The sequence below is a fragment of the Polyodon spathula genome, chromosome 27 (assembly GCF_017654505.1).
Source record: "Polyodon spathula isolate WHYD16114869_AA chromosome 27, ASM1765450v1, whole genome shotgun sequence".
Taxonomy (NCBI): Eukaryota; Metazoa; Chordata; class Actinopteri; order Acipenseriformes; family Polyodontidae; genus Polyodon; species Polyodon spathula.
This window is the reverse complement of record NC_054560.1, coordinates 9,229,539-9,248,530: the sequence shown is the minus strand read 5'-3', so window position 1 is coordinate 9,248,530 and position 18,992 is coordinate 9,229,539. Positions and strand designations below refer to the sequence as shown.

The following is an 18,992-nucleotide window of genomic DNA, read 5'->3' as shown; positions in this document are numbered from 1 at the left end:
GTTCGTGTCCCTGGGGCAAGTGGATCAGGTGCAGATCGGTAAGAGCATTCATTGACTAAACTCTCTGGGGTTACCAATACAATAACCATCACAGAGACAGTACATGTACAGTACTCTTCTTCCAAAGGCATCTCGGGGCAACTTCATACTTAAAGATCACTAATTTGCTTGTGGGTGAAACCGTCGAAGCCAAATTAAATTACTGTATTTTCAGTTGAGCATTTTTTCTTTTTTTTTTTCAATCTGTATTTTTTGTGATTTGATGTTAGGACCTGAGCCTCCTTGGGTATAGAGCTGTTTGTGAATTCTCTGTACTCGCAGAATGTATGGTCTGCGAAGCTGCGGCTGTTTCTCTGTTTTTAGATGAAAGTGTTCAGTCTATGACCGTGTTGAACTCCGTGGAAAGCAGCCCATGTGATCCCAGAAGTGGATGAGTTCCCTGTGTTTTAAGTCTGTCCTCGTGTGCCATGTGATCGTCGCACTCCTTCACTTGTGAATCATGGGCTCTCTGCTCGTGACCAATCCTTCCTCAAACACACATGAAATAAGCACAGATACTGAATGGGTAGCACACAGTTTGAAATGTGATCCAAGCAAGACTCCCAGTGCTGTAAAGAGGAGTTAGTGTTTCAGAAAGCTTCAGTTTGGCTGAATTTCAGTGCAAGCTTCGCCAGTAGTACTCTTAACAGAATTTCAGTTTTTCCCAGGTTTCCGAACGGAGATGTTTGGTGATTTGAATTACCCATTGATAAGCTATCTCTGTGTGAGGCCGGGCATGGCAGCTTTGTAAACTGTTCAAGCATTTAAGACATTGCATTTCTCCTAGGTGGTCTTGATCACATGACACTGCTAGGTGGCAGAATAGTTCAGCATTGGAATTGTAATTCATGTATACATGGGTGGGGTGGTGTGCAAGTCTAAATTTTAACCGGCTCTGAAAGACGTGCTTGTAGGAAAGCTTGGCTGTTTCAGTAGAATAAGCTTCCTGCTGAATTGGATCTCCAGGCTGTTCATTGCTATACAGTGTGAGACCCGGTTTGGTACAGGAGCTGCATTCGCGAGGCTCGGGTCCTCTTGTTCAGTGCAGGTTGATCATGCGACTCGCTGGGGAGGCAGGTTGGAATCCAATCGATTTTGAGCTCTGAGCTCCAGAGGAAGTTCTGAACACCAGAACATTGCTGGATCTGGGGCGGAAAGCTCCAGAAACACACAGTCCATTGTACTGGAGTAATTCACCATGACAGTGAGTCATCTGATGTCTAGCACAGAGCTCGAGGGGAGGGCTGGATTCCACTAATTCTTTCATCAGCTTCATTTTTCACTTCAAGATCCCTGCTTCTCTTAATGTCAGGAGATCCAGCATTCTGAGATAACATGTGTCTGTCTGGAATTCTATTTTTACTGTAGTCTTTTGTGGGCGTGTTGAAGAATTCAGCTTTTTGAGTTTGATGCATTGATCAGTAAAGGAATACTGCAATAGAGGACATCGCTTTTCGGCTATATTGTGGTTAGATACTGGAGCATCATTCTCCTGCACAGTACCATGCAGTACATCCATGTTTCTTTTCATCATAGTTAACTAGTTGTCCTTTATTTTTAATATTTCGGTGTTTCTAAATTGGTAAGCACTTCATTAGTTAGGTCTGGAATTAACGGGCTTGTGCCAGATTTACAAAACCCTTAATCCTAATCTGCATTCAAATCCGCATATCTGTGTGTCTGGAGGTTTGTTTCGCCCCTAAGACTGGCTTGTTGGTTTGAGTGGCTGCAGCGTTCTGAAATGCGTGTGCGTTGCAAGGTGGTGAGTAAAGGCTGGCCCTGCCACACACCAGTGTGAATGGCATTGTCCAAGCGTGTTGCATTTCTATTCTGGCAGAACCCTGCTTCCCACTGGGGTCCATGTGTGGAGTGACAGCAACACTGCCGGGAGAGCTGTCAGCAGCTGTGAGTCAGCAGGGAGCAATATTCTGCAGAACCCACAGGAAACACATTCTGGTGTCTAATGCTTGCAAAACACTACAATTGTTCTCAAACTCTAACAGAACAAATTACTTGGCAATAATGCAACTGGCTAGTATTGACCTGCGTTACTGGCATTTCAATTGTGTAATGCAAGCTTTCAAATAGAAGCGTACTAGTTTTATATCAAATTTACTTGCATTTTAAAGTTTGGATCTGAAATTAAGTGTTTATGTACATGTGGTTGTGATTTAAAATATTTAACATCTTTCATGTTTTCTTCTGCTAAAGTCTTGTTACAGTACAGCTTTGAACTGAAGCTGTTTCTATGAGTATTAAACCCTGTTTCGAATAATGGAAAGATGAGACCGACACACTAAATCATTCGTTGGATTTGAATTTCTTTATTCGTGTTTGTCAGAAGGTCAGACAACGAATCCAAGTTTACATTTGAATTCGAGCTTTTCCGCAAGTTCTTTGCACAGGCATGACTCTCAGAACGTGGGAGATTTTGGTTTCGCTGTGAGTTTGACGCTGGAACCGATACACAGTGGCTAATCCAGCGCATAGTGAAATCCTGGAGTGGGTGAAACTGCTATGCAATAGGAGTCGAATTTCACTCGCTGTTTGCGGTTGCAGTCCAGTTTATTACCAGCATGCTTATTTGCCATACGGACCGTGCTCTCCCGCCTCGGTGCTGGTTTGTTTTTAGGAGCGCTGTGTTCTGAGCAGCAGTACTAAATGTAGTGAGAGGAAGATCCTAGTTATCTGCAGCCCCCAGCTGTTGGGTCGCTGATCTCCACCCTGCCTAGTAAAGGTGTCAGGAGATGTTTCCAGAGTTTCGTTTTGTGCCAGACTTTGTTGTTTGACTGTTGCTGGTGTTGCATTATGCTGCTGGATTCCAGTAATTGTTTGCTTGCCTTTTTATTGGGACTGTTTTGTCTGCAAAATAAACAACCCCTTATGTGAGATTTGTATTTGGCCAAAGAACCGTTCAATGGCACAGTGTTCAGAAACTTCTCCATGGTTTCAGTTACTGACACTGCATACTGTAGTCACTGTCTCTGGATAAAGCTACCGTTTAAAATGCAAACTTCAAGAAACTGCTTTTACTCTCGACTCCAATTAGATTTAAATGTAGTGTTTGATGTAGACAGAATAAGAAAACCCATCTTCTGAATAATGAATTGAGAAATCTCTTGACCCTACTCCCTCCTCACCTACATGCAGGATAGGGCTGGGCGCGTGTGTATCCGACATGGTGTTGGGAGATCATGAATTGTCTGTGCTGCCCATGTCTCAGTGAGTCAGCATTCCTTTAAACCACAAGGCTGAGGGAGAAGCTGCTGAGTAATGTCATGAGTCTCGGCAGCACGCCTGCTTTTAAATCATGGGACCAGAGCCGCTGGGAGCCCTGTACAGACTGACCACAGTAGAGCGACTGTGCAAGCAGCATGGCTACAATCTTAACCTGGGGCTGTTGCACTGTTCAGAATTAGCCAACAGACTTGATAATGTGTCTGGCGTTGCATTTTACCCCTTCGGAAAGGAAAGGTTTAATTCCTCTGCCTTTCCCCAGTGTTTTCTCTTCACTCTTCAGTCAGAAAGACTTTGTCTTGTGGTTTTTAACTTCCTTCGTTCTTTATACACAAGAACGATCTGTAGACTGCAGCCCTGTCTCTCGTATTTTCTCCTAACATGGTAGGTGCTTTTTGAAACTCTACTTCGCGTTGCCATTATCGGTTGAGCTCATGCAGGGTTTGGTGGAACGAGTCTCGACATGTGAAAATAAAAGCCCAGCTCTGTGAGGTGAAGGCATTGTCAAGGAGGGGTGCACTTTAATCAGTGCTTTGGTTACTCTGCTCGGAGCTGAAACAGCTGCTGTTTCTAGCACTCCCTGTCTGAGGAGGCTGAGGCCTCAATTCCGGGGCAGCTGGCTGGGCAGGTGTGATACTGGAGCCCCCACACCGCCATTACCCCCCCAGGGCTAGCTGTTGGGATAGCTGACTCACAAACTCCCAGCTTTCATCCAGGCCAGACCAACTGTGCGCAGGGGTGGCAGTGCGGGCTGCTGGCTGACTGGAAACCTTCCACCTCGCAGCTGCTCATTTCTTCTCTTTCACAGATGCCCTGTGTTCCTGGGTGTTTTTTTAGTGTCATTTGATAGGGGACTTGTTCCCGAGTAACCAGTCTGTATACTTTATACAGTAACATGGAATAGGTTTGTGTTTTTTTTTTTTTTTTGTTTGTTTGTTTTTTTTTTTTAAATTGGCTGAAGCTTGTCAATGTCTCCTGATTTTGATTGCCGTCTTGATTTCTGCAAAGCCTGCTGAAATCTGCATGTTTTATTTACAGATTAATAGCAGCACATGTTGCTCTGTTTCAGATGATGTACGCACCGTATTAAATGCTTTGGCACGTCTGTTTTTTCATATGTAGGCTTTAGTCACATAGGTGTGGTGTCTTGCTGGTATGCAAACATCCACAAAGACATGCCATTATTGATCTATAGAAGCTCTGTTTGCTGAAGTGTCTTGCTCTAAAGAGATGTCCGTTGACAAGCTGTCCAGTATGTGTGAAGATGTGGTCTGTTAGTAAGCACTATACAATCTATACCCTTTTATGTGAACCAGTCCTGACTTGTGTTTCAGTGGAATTCCAGAGTGATCCGAGAGCCGGGATCTGGCAGTCAGGGAAGCTGGAAGCACGTTCTCAAAATCGGGGCTCCTGCTTGCAGCCAAGACACTGTTTGCAGAACCACGGCTTTTATTAAATAGTTTAGTGCCTGCTTTAGTTGACCATTTTTTTTAAGCCTCATGGATCTAGTACAGTGCTCTAGTAGCAGAGCAGTCCTGGTTTCTGGCGTATGGTAAACAGATACAGCTTCCCTGTGACTCCACTAGTTCCACTTTTACAGCATTGTGACTTCTTCCTTTTTGAATTTTTTTTTTCTATCAGCCTTTGTTTCTGGAGCGAGTGGAGTTCAGCGAATGGATTCGACAGTAAAGTAACTGAACAATGTCTTGCTGTGTACACCCTGTCCAATGTGCCTTTCATCCTACTGTCTAGACAAAGTATAAAGGAGCGCATTGCAGAACACAGGGCTGCAAACAAAACTGGACAGTCGTTATTGTTGCATTGCTTTTTAGATGATTGCGACAGCTGGGCAGGTTCAGCCAGTTATCTGGCGGTCAAGGCTGCTGTATTGGGTAGTACTTTATTATGCTGATGAACGCGATGCCCTGTAGTGTGGAACCTTTTGTTCTGTTCAGTTCCGATCCTCCCTGTCTCTCAACTGATTCACCAGCACAGCCTTGCCTGACCTTGGCTGTGTTAGTCCCCACAGTGACTGTCTGAGCTTGGCTTGGACTGCTGAACTTGGCTGCAATAGTGATTCAAGCTGGGGGTGGTGGTTTTCAGACCAGCAGTTTCCCGGTCATTGTGGATTATTTAATATATAACAAGAACAAGAGACCTGGTATGACATAACTATTCTAACAGTATTTTTCCTTGACGCTGTTTTTAGACTTCCTTTCTGGAGCAGCAGCAGGCTCCTTCGCTGGCCACTTGGTTCTGCTGATTGATGTGTTACAGCGCTGGCATTTCCCCAGGGCTTGGCAGGCACTTTAAAGGCTGAGCTCTGGAAAGCTGCTGCTGTGGCCTGAAGGAATGCCAGTAAATGGCTGTATTGTGGGTTCAGTTGATGCCTGCCCTGCAGTACTTCCTGATTTTCGTGTTTCAACGTTTTTTGTAGAGCGATGACCATTCAACAGGCTTTCCCTGTAAACCTGTGTTTCTCAGTACTGTGGAACCATTTCAAATCTCTGGCGTGAAAGGAACCCATACCCTGTCACATTACCCCCCTTCTCTTCCCCCCACCTCAGCTGTGAACACCAGCAGGTACGCGGAGAGCTACCGCATCCAGACCTACGCGGAGTACATGGAGAGCAGACTGGAGGAGAAGAGAGCCAAGAGGAAGAGCTCCGAGGACAGCTGGAGGGAGCTGGAGAGCAGCAGGTTAAAAGTGCAGTACACTTCTGCACTGCCAGCCGGCTCCGGGTTCAACAGCAATAACAACGAGTAAGTGCCCCCCCCCCCCCTCATCAGCAGCGACGCTCACGTCAGCTTCTAAACAGTCCTCATCATCATCACCCTGCTTTCAGGCTTGATCCTCGTCAGCACAGCTTCCTGTATTATTAGAGCAAGTAGAGCCTGCAGGTCAGTGTAGGGCTTTATCCGAGTCCCGCTGCAGGTCAGTGTAGGGCTTTATCAGAGTCCCGCTGCAGGTCAGTGTAGGGCTTTATCCGAGTCCCACTGCAGGTCAGTGTAGGGCTTTATCCGAGTCCCACTGCAGGTCAGTGTAGGGCTTTATCCGAGTCCCACTGCAGGTCAGTGTAGGGCTTTATCCGAGTCCCACTGCAGGTCAGTGTAGGGCTTTATCCGAGTCCCACTGCAGGTCAGTGTAGGGCTTTATCCGAGGCCCACTGCAGGTCAGTGTAGGGCTTTATCCGAGTCCCACTGCAGGTCAGTGTAGGGCTTTATCCGAGTACTGCAGGTCAGTGTAGGGCTTTATCCAAGGCACACTGCAGGTCAGTGTAGGGCTTTATCCGAGTCCCACTGCAGGTCAGTGTAGGGCTTTATCCAAGGCACACTGCTTATAGTATTTTTCTTAATGTTTTGGAATTGTTACAGAGTTTCTGAGGCTCTGCGGCAACGTTCAAACAGCACCCTGACAACCACGAGTTCACTTTGAAAATGTTTTCATTTTGAAAATGGTGATGCGCATCTGGTAAACAGCTGTCCACACTGTGGAAAAGTTGCATTGGTCTGCCTTGTAGAAGACAAGCAGAATGTATGAAGGGTATAATTTGGGGTACATGATCTTAACAGAGAGGAATCACAATCAATTAGACATGGAATAACCCTTTCTGGAATAGAAACCAGCATTTACAGAAGAGATGTAATAGAGTGGTTTCCACATAACCGAAGAGACCGCTGTAAAGAGCGATCAGGACTGGGACTCCCTTTGCTGTAGGAAGCTTTATAGGGCATTTCAGTAGAGTCTCCAGATCTCCTCCTGCAACCTGCAATGCAGCTGCAGTGCAGCAGGTCCCAGCTCCACTTTCTGAATGCTCGTTCTGTATTGCTGCAATGCTTAGTAAATCAATCCCTGTGTGTCTGTCCTCAGAGTGGCTCCGGGGAAGAGAAGCATGAGTCCCATCCAGGAGGAGCTGGGTTCGGATGAACCAGAGGAGGGGGAGATCGACCGGGACGGAACCAGCAGCTGGACCAGCACAGCGCCTGCACACAGCAAGAAGCACAAAAAGATCAGAACCGACCCGGGTAAGGAAAGCACAGGCCCAGGAAACCGGCTGCACAGGGATCGGAGCCCTGCCTGTGTGAATCGAGTGTGCTTTATGTTCTCAATGTGTGCTCACATGTTCTGTTTGTTCAGTGCAGTACAGTATTTTTTTTTTTTTTCTCCTTGGAGCCTCTGGTTTCACAGATCCTGATCGGCACCAATCTTGAACAAACTTGCCTTTGGTCAGTAGTGTTAGTCAGAATGTGAGTGTTCCCATGATTTTGGTTCCAACAGGGTGTTGCGTTGTACGGGCTCTGTTTGTGACAGCTGGCCGTGCCCCATAGTAAATCGCAGAGCTCCGCTATGATGATGATCCCTGTTTTTAAACCCCTGCCCAAACACGCAGTGGGAGGGTGTGCTGCTAGCTTTCCCCAGGGTTACGTCGCAACACCCTTGGGTGTGGACTCCACTCAGCAAAGTGAAGTGGTCTGTGCTTGATTTTGAGTCACAAGTCCTGCTTGTGGGACAAGAGCGTTAGTCTAGATCAGGACCTTATGGGGCCTATTATTTTTAATAGATTATTAATATATATAATATATATAATTATATATATATATATATATATATATATATATATATATATATATATATATATATATATATATATATAATAATGTGCAGTCCTAATGGGCGAAGAGTAAATCCACTAGAAAACTGCCACAAAAAAAAGGAGCAGCTGTTGCTTTGCGGAACAGAAATACCAAAATTCTCAACCCAGAACGACCTTGTTTGTCATTAATCTTGTTTCCTTTCAAACACGTCGGACTCTGGCCCTGCTGTTACATTAAAGCCTTGACCTTTCTGTTCTCTCTATAATAACCGCATAGTTTACCGAGCTCGCTGGTGTGCGAGTGCAGAGTTCATGGAGACAGACTTGAAGAAACGTCTGAGAATGCCGTGTGGAATGTGAATGGTGATGACAGCACTTTGGGTAGTTGGATGGCCTACAGCTCTGGCCAGTGCTTTTGCATCACCCTGTAGAATTAACAAATGTGGCTTCCTAAAGTTGAATGAAACCTGGTGAATAATGTTACGTTCACGTATTGAATTACATACTGCTTTGCAGTTTTCCATGTACTTAATGAAAAACAGACATTAAATAAATGTGACATTTTTTAATCCAACACAAAATACTGTACTACTATTCTGGCCTGTAGTGTGTTTCTAACCCTGCACCCTGTCAAGGGTCAGGTGTGTGTGTTTCTAACCCTGCACCCTGTCAAAGGTCAGGTGTGTGTGTTTCTAACCCTGCACCCTGTCAAGGGTCAGGTGTGTGTGTTTCTAACCCTGCACCCTGTCAAGGGTCAGGTGTGTGTGTTTCTAACCCTGCACCCTGTCAAAGGTCAGGTGTGTGTGTTTCTAACCCTGCACCCTGTCAAGGGTCAGGTGTGTGTGTTTCTAACCCTGCACCCTGTCAAGGGTCAGGTGTGTGTGTTTCTAACCCTGCACCCTGTCAAGGGTCAGGTGTGTGTGTTTCTAACCCTGCACCCTGTCAAGGGTCTGGTCTGCAGTGTATGTGTTTCTAACCCTGTGCTCAGGATCTCGTTGTTCTTTGTGTTTTCAGGTCCCAGCCCTGCCGGCTCCACAGGGCTGTTTGAAGTCCCGCAGGTCTGGTAGTGCCGGTGGAGCGTCGGCTGGAACCAAGAGCCTTCAGAGGGAAGAGCCGTGAGGCAGCGGCAGCACTTAAAGGCATTTTAAAAAGCCATAAACTCTTCTGTCCTTGCAGAGTGAATGAAAGGGGCGCAAGCTTGCAACCTCTTCTGTTCAACGCATTGGCAAAAAGCTTACGAAAAAAAGATTGGTCTTTTGGTTCTTAAACCCTGATTTTTGTTCATTTAGATTAATCTACGGGGGGTGGGGGTCGGGTGTGGAACTCGAACCTGGATTCCCGTGACGGTTCTATTGTGTGTGTGTGTGTGTGTGTGTGTGGGTTAATTTTTTTTGTTTTGTTTTTTTTTTATGTTCTGTGTCAAAAGACTTGGTTTCCTACCAATTTAACAAAATGTTTTAATTCAATTTTTTAATGTTGCTTTTCATGAGTTAGGGTCCCTACTGATGTACAGTAATGGTGCAAGCGGTAAATTAATGGTCTGATAGAGAAACACTAGAATCACTAAGTTTATGTGAGAGGTGTTGTGTGTGTTTTTTTTTATGGTTAATCATCTTCCACAGAGTTTAAACACGGCCTCCTATGTTTGTTTTTTTTTGTTTGTTTTATTTCAAAAGAGGATTGTTGCCTAATTTGAGAGTTCCCAGGAGTTTGAATCTAGATTGTGGCTGCTTGATGACTTGTGTACATGTAGTGTGTGTTGTTCTTTCTTTTTCTTATCAAGACCTGACCTGTTGTCCCAAAATATTCTCTGCTGATTTACTGTTTCGTTTGTCAAGTAAAGGACTTTGTTTAGCAGATATTGTTAAAACCTTCTTATGATGACGTGAGTCCCAATTAAGACATGCTTCCCATAAAGTGAAAAACCCCAAAAAATTAAAGACTGATTTCTTACTAGACACGTCTCTGTCTGTTTTGCCAGGGAGGAGTAGAAATGCTAGCAAGTGTAATTGATGCATCTCGCTGCACCTCATTCTTTAGAGTGGGTAGAGCTGCGAGGTTCCACAGCTGCTGTCTGGGTTGGCCAATGTTGAGGAAGTCTCTTTCATTTGCTGAAGGTACTGTACCTAAACCTGATGTTGAATAGCAACGCCGTGGAGAGCTGATCCTAATCTCAGCCATGACGACTGCTGATTCAACACCGACTCTGCAAGCTCTTTTAATATGCAATTAAAACTGACTTCATTCAGCCCTGAAACATTGATCTCTTGGTGATGTTTTTGTTGACTCGATCCTCAAGTCAGATGTTGAGTTGAGGCCTGCAGCTGCTGCAGATCCCCCTTTTAAACTGCACTCCCAGGAATCTGATCGCTTGACGAAAGCCATGGAAGCCTTGTGTCTGTCTAGGACTCAACCTGCCTCTCTAGTCTGGGACAGAGTCTGGCCAATTCTTTATTTTTATATAAATCCTACAGTGTTCTTGGTTAAGTGGGGATTTGCAAAATGAAAGTTTGCTTTTTCTTTAAATTGTGTATATAAGCAGGAAACCTCTTCCAACTGACCTGAATAATGATTTATATTTAGTTCTCCCTGATGAAGCGTGCTATTTCTGACCTAATGGGTCAGAAATAGCACGCTTCTGAATCCAGTTCGACTGTGACAAAGAAAAAGTAGCGCCTGGTGCAAACCTGTGCACCTGATCCATTGACTCCTTCCAGGAGAGCAGAGAACAAAGCATAAAGACACGTGTACACGTGTTATTGATGGGTTTTAAAAAAAAGGTTCATAACATAACAATAGTAGCAAACGTTTCATTTAGCCTTACAGTTTGTATTCAAAGAAAAAACAAAGCTGGTGGACAAAGACACAGAACAAGCAGCACAACAGGGCCCCGTCAACACCACCCCGCCCACCGCACGCAACATTGACGACGGCAGGACCTCTATTGAAGTAACCGACATTTAAAACAACGGCCGATTGCAATGCGTGGCGTCCGGGAAGTCGTGTTTTATACCCGAGGGGTCATCTCTTTTGTCAGTCGAACACAGCGGATTACTGCAAGGGTAATAAGGATTTTTAGGGGCATTATGATGCTGGATCTGAAACACAACTGCCCCCAAAAGCCCCTCATTTTCCCTGCGGTGAACAGGAGCAGCTGACTGGGCCCCCAACACCGGTTCCAGTTGCGGGGTGTCTCTTCCACGCTGCCTCTTCCCTCCAGTCGCCTCCTGACACAGAGGCGTGTTTATGGGCAGTGCTTTTTAATACGGCCCTGGTTAAAGTAAGGACGCTCGTTTCTCTGTTTCAATCTGAGAAGCTGCTTCTCATTGGTTTTCTCCGGCTGATATAGTGAGAGACGGAAACGGGACTTTGCCGGCCAGTTGGATTAAATACAAACTCACCTCGCCCCCAAAATCCCGTGTCTGCCATCACAGTGCGTGTGCGTGTGCGTGTGCGTGTGTGCACACACATACACTGTATATACAGACATCAATAGATTTAACCGCGAACACGTTTTGTATTGATCGAGTATTACGATATAAGCACAGCATTAATCCTCGTTGATTTCTATTGTATGTTTAACAAGGTATAGATTAACTTGTAACAGTGTGCCTCTCATCTTCAGACACGGGAACAGTGGAACTGTCCACACACGTTTGGAAATACGGTGAATCTGCGGCCAGTAAACTGGACAGGGAGCACGGCTTACTTTAAAAACGACAGTTTTGAACACAGTATAGGGTAACAGTGCTCACATTGTAACATTTTAAATACACACACGCCTATATTTTAAGTGTATTAAAACCCTCTTAAGAAACCCCGGAAGATGTAACTTTACACCAGATTCAGACGGGACTGCGTTTTCCAGTAAAGTAATTAGACCCATTCACTGCAGAAGAGTTACAATCTGTGGTGTTTTACTATGAGAAGGGAGAACGCCATTGTCTTGTTCAACAGAACTGTCCGCAAATAACCCTTAATGGTTTATATATTAACGCTGTGATGTCGATTACACAGCAGAAACACGCCACCAGCAGCCTATGCACATGTGAAGTTGTAGTGATGAAGCAGAATTTAAGGTCCCAGCCTGTGTTGCTGCGGATTTAACCCGACAGTGTCTCAGACAGCCTCCCCCCATCTCCCCCAGCTCCCGGGAGAGATCAGGTGGAGACAGACACACACGCCACCGATCGCATCATCACGGATTTAACGGCGGTGTGTCTGTGCGCCTCTTAAATCTCGTATAGACCGATTCAAAATCCCAAATAAAAAACCCCTCTGTGTAGTTCACACCTGATCGCATTGACCCGTGAAACAGACTATACTGCTGTGAAACACGCCTCTGTCAGCACATTCAACGTCCTTCTTACTTTGCTCCAAAAATGTTGCTGAACGAATCAGAACTCACCCACCCAGCCCAGCCCAGCCCAGCCCAGCTCACGGTCCGGGCGGTCCGGTCGCTCGCCAGGCACGCACTGCGTGTGTTGGTCCGGGAGGCTCGTTTCTTCTTTAAGCGTGCTTACAGACTCTGTGCCGCTGCTCGCTTCCCTTGCAGACAGCCCGACTCGTTAGAGAGACCGCTTGCCACTCCGTTCGAGGTCACGCCACAGAAGAACAAGGCAGAAGAGGACGGGTGGGGGAGAGGTGAAGAGGAAGCGATCCAAAAGAAACCACAGCTTTTTTATTTTAATAAATCCGCCAAACCGTATGAAGTAAATGCTCAATTTCAACACACAGGCTCCTAAAACTCCTGAAATCCTCACTCGTAATTTCCCAGCGTTTTCACTGGATGCGGAGTGAAGAGAAAGAAATGCAAACCCCGTTTAGCGATTCTGTAACCGCGACCGGGGCTTTCAGCAGCTTGTTAAAAAAAAAAAGTAAGCTTATCATCAAACGAGTGTCTGTATAAGGAGGCGTGCGGTTCTGACGTTTTTTTTTAATCCTAGAAATCCCCTCCTAATATAGAGACTGCGAAGGGACATTCCTAGAAATCCAAAAATCCAGGGAACGTCACGACCGGATCATTTCCATCTCCTGCACTTTGAAACGGAGGCGGGAGCTCGGTGAATTATGTCTTTTGGAGTTTCTAGCTATATCGACCGCGGTACAATCTCTATTATCATAGTGACCAGTGCAAAGCAGGACCGGTCCTTGTCTGAGTCACTGGTCTGGCAGAGCTAGCCTGGGCGTCTGTCTACAACCACGTGGCTCATCCCCCGGAGCGCCTGTGTTTTACGGTTCTGTGAAGACCCGTCTCCGTTATAATGTGTGGGCTGTTGGAACCGGAGCGCAGAGTACCGACCCATCTGCTTTCAATAGACACGTTACAAAGACTCCTGAATAAGGCCGTGTGCTATTGCTGGATTTGTGTTTATATAAGGAAGAGCTATTCTGATAACAGACGGTCCTGTTATACCACAGATGCAGATTTAAAAAAAAAACACGCTTATCTCTGTTTTAAAAACTGCTGTGTAAGTATAGTTGCAACGGGTGTTCCTTACGTGACCCCTGCCTGGCAAGACGTCACTGAGCATACATTTGAATGGTATTGTCTGCCCCCCCCCCTGGTGGCTTGCTGTGGGACTACACCGCTCTATTCCAGCACAGTAGTGAGGCTCTGTGAGAGCGGCACGGATTCCTGTTCTTGAACTAATTGCTCAGGAGTTTAAGCAACATTATTTTGTTAATTGTTTTTTTTCGTTATGAAATTATAATAACAATGCTGAGATTGATGGCTAATCTACACAAGATAAAAAAAGACAGTATTGCCGATTTATTTCAATGTCTATCAGACGCTATGGAGATTACATCATGAATATAATTTTTTGTTATCTGTTCTGGTATTTTCATCTTCATCGTGTAAAAAAAAAAAAAAATGCAATGAAATTGCTTCCCCCTGAAACTCAGGCACGGACGGGATTCGAACCCGCGCTCTTCGGTTTACGAGACCGACGCCTTACCTCTTGGCCACCGCGCCTGCGCTGAGCAAAAATTATATCGCCCATAATGTCGATGATTTATTAAATCGAGTGAATGCATATTGCATATTGCGTGCGCATGTTAGCTCAGTTTAGCAGTACCTTTCCATGATGTGTATTTTGCAGTGAAATGTCATTACTGCGTTACAGTGCGCAGGCGCAGGTTAATACACAGCTTTATATGGTGCGATAGCTGGTAAAGCGAGAAATCGCTTTGTACTTGCAAAATACACGCAGTCTGAGCTTGTCTTTTCAGTGCTGTGTAACCTCTACATTCTCCCGTCATTTACAGAAATATTTAGTTACAAAAAAAGATTCATGATGAGTCTGAGGGCTCGAGTCCTCCCGCCTCGGTTTACAGTAATCAGTCTGACATTGCTGCCCTGTGTGTGTGTGTGTGGGGGGGGGTTACTGTGCATGATGTGATTTCATTAACCCCATACTGACTGGGCAGAATGCTTTTTATACTACCGTTAATGGTCAATTGGTTCTTGCAAATGTGCAATGTGAATGTTTTCTTGACATACCTTTTTTGCGTCGCTGCTACGTCGTAGACGTAGGATAAAAATTATTTCTTCGAGTGTCTCGTGAACGATTCGCAAGTACTGTGACCGGTAGTTAGATGGTCAAACTTAGGGCAAAGGCTTCGGGACTCCGTACGCTTGGGTCAGTCATCATCTCATTGTTCGTGTGGACTTAGGGATTAGGACCAGGCAGGACCTTTAAGGAGGGGCGACTGTAGTGCTCCCCTCTGCGAAGAGCAAACTTGGGAAACGAACCGTCCTCGACGACTAAGTCACCGGACGAACACTCACAGTGCACAGTGTCACAGACCCTCAGTGGAGGGGGGGGGGGGGGGGGGGGGGGGGTGGTCCCCCATTGCAAAGTTTTAAAAGTATTTATTTCACTGAAACAAGAGGGCTTGGTTAGATTGCCATTTGTGGATCCAGTTCATTTAGAAAGAAAAGTTGTTCTAGAACTATGTGATGAATTTCACTGCTACATTCCATACACCCACAGACACAAAGCAAATCTCTGATAAAATCTACACAAAATAAAAGCACTTTTTAATTATTCTATTCAACATTACTCTCTCACTGCATATCACAGCACCTGATATATTTAAAAAAGAGTACAAAATGACCTTGTTGTTTTACAAACAGTTCTGTTATTAAAAGGAATCGCACGACCGCACTTGGGGGTGGAGACTGATCAGGTGATTGCTGCACATTGATTTTTAAAGCCCAGAGGCAGCTCCTGCTCCTGTCCCCTGGTTCCTGTTGGCAGCCCCGCAGTCTCGCACTCCTGGCCGGAGCGCTTCCGATTTCCCATCAATCCTGCAGTGCTGGGATACTCCGCACGTCGGAAGAATCCTCTTTAATCCCAGCCATGAGTAGACCTGGCAGATTTCCATCATCGCTGAGAGAGAGAGAGAGAGAGAGATCAAAATCATCCCATGACCTTGTTCATAAACTCAGTTTGACTACATTTGTTCAGCGGCACTGACTGTCCCAGCCCCAGTTACACCAGCACTGACTGCCTCGGCCCCAGTTACACCAGCACTGACTGCCTCGGCCCCAGTTACACCAGCACTGACTGCTCCGGCCCCAGTTACACCAGCACTGACTGCCCCGGCCCCATTTACACCAGCACTGACTGCTGCAGAACCAGTTACACCAGCACTGACTGCTCATACTGCTCACATGTGAGGGGAGGGGAGCCCTGCTCTTTCTCGCTACGTCTGCTTTGAGCTTCACTCTGCATGCTCCTGTGAAAAGGAGCCGCTCCTCTCCTCCTTTGATGTACCTGCTCTCTCCGGGAAGCAGCAGCACACACAGTGTTCTACTGGGGAGAGCCTCGCTGTACAGTCTCTCCACCGTCCCGTCCAATCTCATCATCAGCTCTTTAACTTCATCCTCCTGTCTGGGGAAACAGTGGAATCAGATGGGAGACGACAAGACAAGACAGCTGTTTGCTGCAGTTCAAGCTCTGCGATGTTTCAGGGATGGAAAGACGACTCCTCTTACAGTTTGATCCATTCCTGGTTTTGCTAGGAGTTTAATAAGACACACCTAGGCACGCTGTGGCTAATCAGGCTGGCATTAAACCCTGGAATGGGTGAAACGGCTGTGCAGCCGGAGTCTTTATTTCCGCCCCTGTGTTCTGCACACTTGCCTGAGTGCTTGGCGATTGCTGCTGGGCGCAGCCCCCTGTCGGGCTGTGCTGGGAAGCTGGCTGCTCCAGGGCCCTGCAGGACAGCTGGCTGCTCCACGTGTGAAGGTGGAAGGGAGTCAAAGCACGGCACTTTAGGAGTTTCCGTCTTTTCACAACGATCTCGGAAGATAAGGCAGCAGTGGCACTTAGGGAACCCCGGAACTCTGCAAGGAGAGAAGCCAGGGCAGTTGTCAATGAGACAGTCCAAAGCAAGTGCTATGAAACACCATGCAATATACTGCAATACAACCATGAAATATTGTGCCTAAAAATCACAAGACCCTTTTTCTTCTAACAGCACACTGCCACCTAGTGGTACAGCTGACCAATCAAGCTGTGCTGTTGCTGTAGTACTTTTTCAACTGATTTTCCCTCCAGTGCCTCTGGTTTCTGAGACTTACTGATAAATCCGTATCTCCGGTGCTTTCCTCCCGAAGGATCCCGGGGCAGAAGAACGGTCTCGACGTGTCCGAATTCACGGAAGCGCTGGAGCAGGGCCTCCTGGGTCAGGCTCTTCGACAATCCTGCCACATAAACAAGGTTCTCGTTGAGCAAGTCTCTCTCCAGCGCACGGAAGAGATCGTCCCAGTCCAGCGCTGTCTCTGTGACGGGCCTCTGCACCTGTACAGGTTTACAAACGCTTCAGAACGGGTCGCAAGTGCAATGGCTTTCACTGGTGCTGTAACACCAGCTTCAGAAATAGGACAGGACGGTACATGCCTTTATAAAGCTGCCCTCCAACTTGGAACCATTGAGGACCTCCACGGCCAGCTGGGCTGCTTCCAGGACTTCAAACTCAACAGCTACGTAGGGCTGCAGACAGAGGGAGGGATTCAAAGCGTTCTGTTGCACAAAATACAGAAGTAAAAAATGCCGAATGCTGAAACCTGTCCTCACCTTGTGGCTGCCGCTGATCAGCTTCATGGATCGAATGGGGCCACAGCGCCGGAGCAGCCTCCTGGCAGACTTCAGTGTGAAATCCCTGCGAAAGGGCCCAGCATAGACGGTGCACATCTCCGCCAGCCTGCCCTGCATCTACTCCAGGGGCAGAGCTCTGCTTACTTTCTGATGTATGCAGTGGAGCGCCACTGCATACACTGATTTATTCTAGGGCACCGTTTTTAAAAATCCCTTTTGACTAACGCCAGAATGCGTATTGACACTGCAGTTAGGAGAGGGTTAAGAAAGAGCATGCTTACCTGTCGCTGAGAAGCGCCCCGCAGACTTGGGTTCGACTGAGCGTATTCAGAGAAGGAAGCACACTGGACGATGCTGAAGAAGCTTGCTGGGATTTCACCGCTAGCCTTTGCCAGAAGCTGTATGAAGAGTGAAATGAAGAAGTCATATTTTTAGAAGCTTACCCATCAAGCCGTACATCAAAAAAATATACTTTTTTTTAGCAAGTTGCTCAAATGTTTTTCTGAATCTCCTGCAGTCCCCTGCACACATACTAAAAGATCTGCGCATTGCAACACTGTTTCCACGCGTACAGCCTGCAGCCCTGCTACATTACCAGTCACACACAGACAGCACTAGCGCCCTCTCACCTCGGTCTCAGAGCTGTACTCCATCCTTGGCCACTTTTTTGGACAAGCGATTCTATCCTCCTGCCCTTTTCTGACAATGTGAATTCCTGACAAACCCGCCGCATGCAGATCATCTAGAAGACTGAAAAAGAAAAGGAAATTTAAAAATACAGGCAAGACGATCGTCTGCAAAACACAGCGTGCAGACGCTTATTGGACCGTACCTTCTGCGTCGCGGAGTGTGGATTCCATTCCTACATGAACCAGCCCACGAGGACCCATTTACTTGTGTAGTGCCGCCACTCTGCCTCTTCAGTGAATCCTCTAAGCTTAACTGTGCGACCTACAGAGAACACAGCGAGTCACGTGCACCACTTTCAAACCAGGGCGGACTGCTATACTGAACGAGGCTGTATTTCAATGTGCCATAACTTATTATATATTGAGAGCTATGAGCACTGGAAATGAGGGATGGAAATAAGACTCCCATTGCATAGCAATTTGATCCATTCTTGGTTTCAGTACGAGTTTAATAAGACACACCTGAGCTTGTTACCTGGTTAAACAAGCACATATTAAAACCTGAAGTCCGGTTCCCATGCCTGCATTTGCTGGCCAGCCGTTTCCTTTGCCAGGGTGAGTGTGTCCAGTCGAGCTCCTTACCTGGCCGGGTCCCTCTCTGATGAAGTACCGGGCCAGTTCCAGCGCAGCTCCTGCATCCTCTGTGGGGTCGTGACCCTCCCTGTCCTCGCACTGGATTTGCCGGCTGCGACAACAAACACACAGGGCCGCTCTGAGTTCAGTGGTTCAGATCTCCTGGTCCGGACCCATCGCTCTGGGTTCGATTGTTCAGATCTCCGGGTCCGGACCCACACTAAACCCTCAGTGTAAAGTTTGCCGTGTCTTACCCCAGCACAGCCTCTGCGAGGAACTTCAGTTTGAATCGGAGGCCGAATTCCCGTACGAACAACAAGGAGCTGTCGATGACGAAGGGGTGGGTCATCTGAAGAGGAAGTGCAGGAGTGTTAGCTGTTAGATCAGTGCAGTGATGCACAGCAAGGCAAACAGACACACACACACACACACACACACACACACACACACTGTATTTGAATGCAGATGGGCATTTCAGCATTACTTATATAACTGCATTACAGGTTGGCTTTTGCGGATTACAAAATGAAAATTTCTACCAACCAGGGTTTTATACTTTTCTTGAGTGTTTTAACCCACACTAGCCTTGCTGTGGCTCTCTCGCTGTGGCCCAGGGGGGACCTGAGAGGCGTCTCATACCTGCAAAGCCCGCAGATCACAGTCCAGGGAGTGGCCCACAAGCACAGCGTCACGGGGCAGGAGCTGCTTCAGCCTGGCCTGGACGTCCTGAAGCCGCGTTCTTACTGGAT

The 18,992-nt window shown here is 46.7% G+C and overlaps 2 protein-coding genes and 1 non-coding gene across 7 annotated transcripts in view; 1 reads left to right on the top strand and 2 right to left on the bottom strand.

Annotated features, from left to right (window-relative positions):
• Positions 1–9,607, top strand: part of LOC121301263 (poly(A)-specific ribonuclease PARN-like) — a 23,695-nt gene extending 14,088 nt beyond the window's left edge. For 3 of the 4 annotated variants that reach the window (XM_041230443.1, XM_041230442.1, XM_041230441.1), the window contains 2 exons: positions 5,844–6,039; positions 7,148–7,788. In XM_041230443.1, coding sequence (XP_041086377.1) covers positions 5,844–6,039; positions 7,148–7,472 — 521 coding nt within the window. In that variant the 3' untranslated portion in view covers positions 7,473–7,788. Of the gene's footprint in view, positions 1–5,843; positions 6,040–7,147; positions 7,789–8,885 lie in introns of those variants that run through there. The other variant, XM_041230444.1, reaches the window with a different exon arrangement.
• Positions 9,608–13,776: 4,169 nt separating this feature from the next.
• On the bottom strand, positions 13,777–13,848 carry trnat-cgu. Its single transcript has one exon. It is a non-coding gene; the product is annotated as a tRNA-Thr (tRNA).
• A 1,051-nt stretch (positions 13,849–14,899) lies between these two features.
• Positions 14,900–18,992, bottom strand: part of LOC121301459 (RNA exonuclease 5-like) — a 9,087-nt gene continuing 4,994 nt past the window's right edge. Inside the window, exons 8-19 of one of the 2 annotated variants that reach the window (XM_041230881.1) lie at positions 18,883–18,992; positions 18,498–18,592; positions 18,253–18,355; positions 17,814–17,932; positions 17,611–17,731; positions 17,263–17,379; positions 16,961–17,098; positions 16,784–16,876; positions 16,465–16,684; positions 16,025–16,227; positions 15,656–15,768; positions 14,900–15,268 (exon numbers count right to left, since the gene is read on the bottom strand). The exon at positions 18,883–18,992 is cut by the window's right edge and continues 29 nt beyond it. In XM_041230881.1, the coding sequence (XP_041086815.1) occupies positions 15,181–15,268; positions 15,656–15,768; positions 16,025–16,227; positions 16,465–16,684; positions 16,784–16,876; positions 16,961–17,098; positions 17,263–17,379; positions 17,611–17,731; positions 17,814–17,932; positions 18,253–18,355; positions 18,498–18,592; positions 18,883–18,992 (1,520 nt within the window). In that variant the 3' untranslated portion in view covers positions 14,900–15,180. Of the gene's footprint in view, positions 15,269–15,655; positions 15,773–16,024; positions 16,228–16,464; positions 16,685–16,783; positions 16,877–16,960; positions 17,099–17,262; positions 17,380–17,610; positions 17,732–17,813; positions 17,933–18,252; positions 18,356–18,497; positions 18,593–18,882 lie in introns of those variants that run through there. The other variant, XM_041230882.1, reaches the window with a different exon arrangement.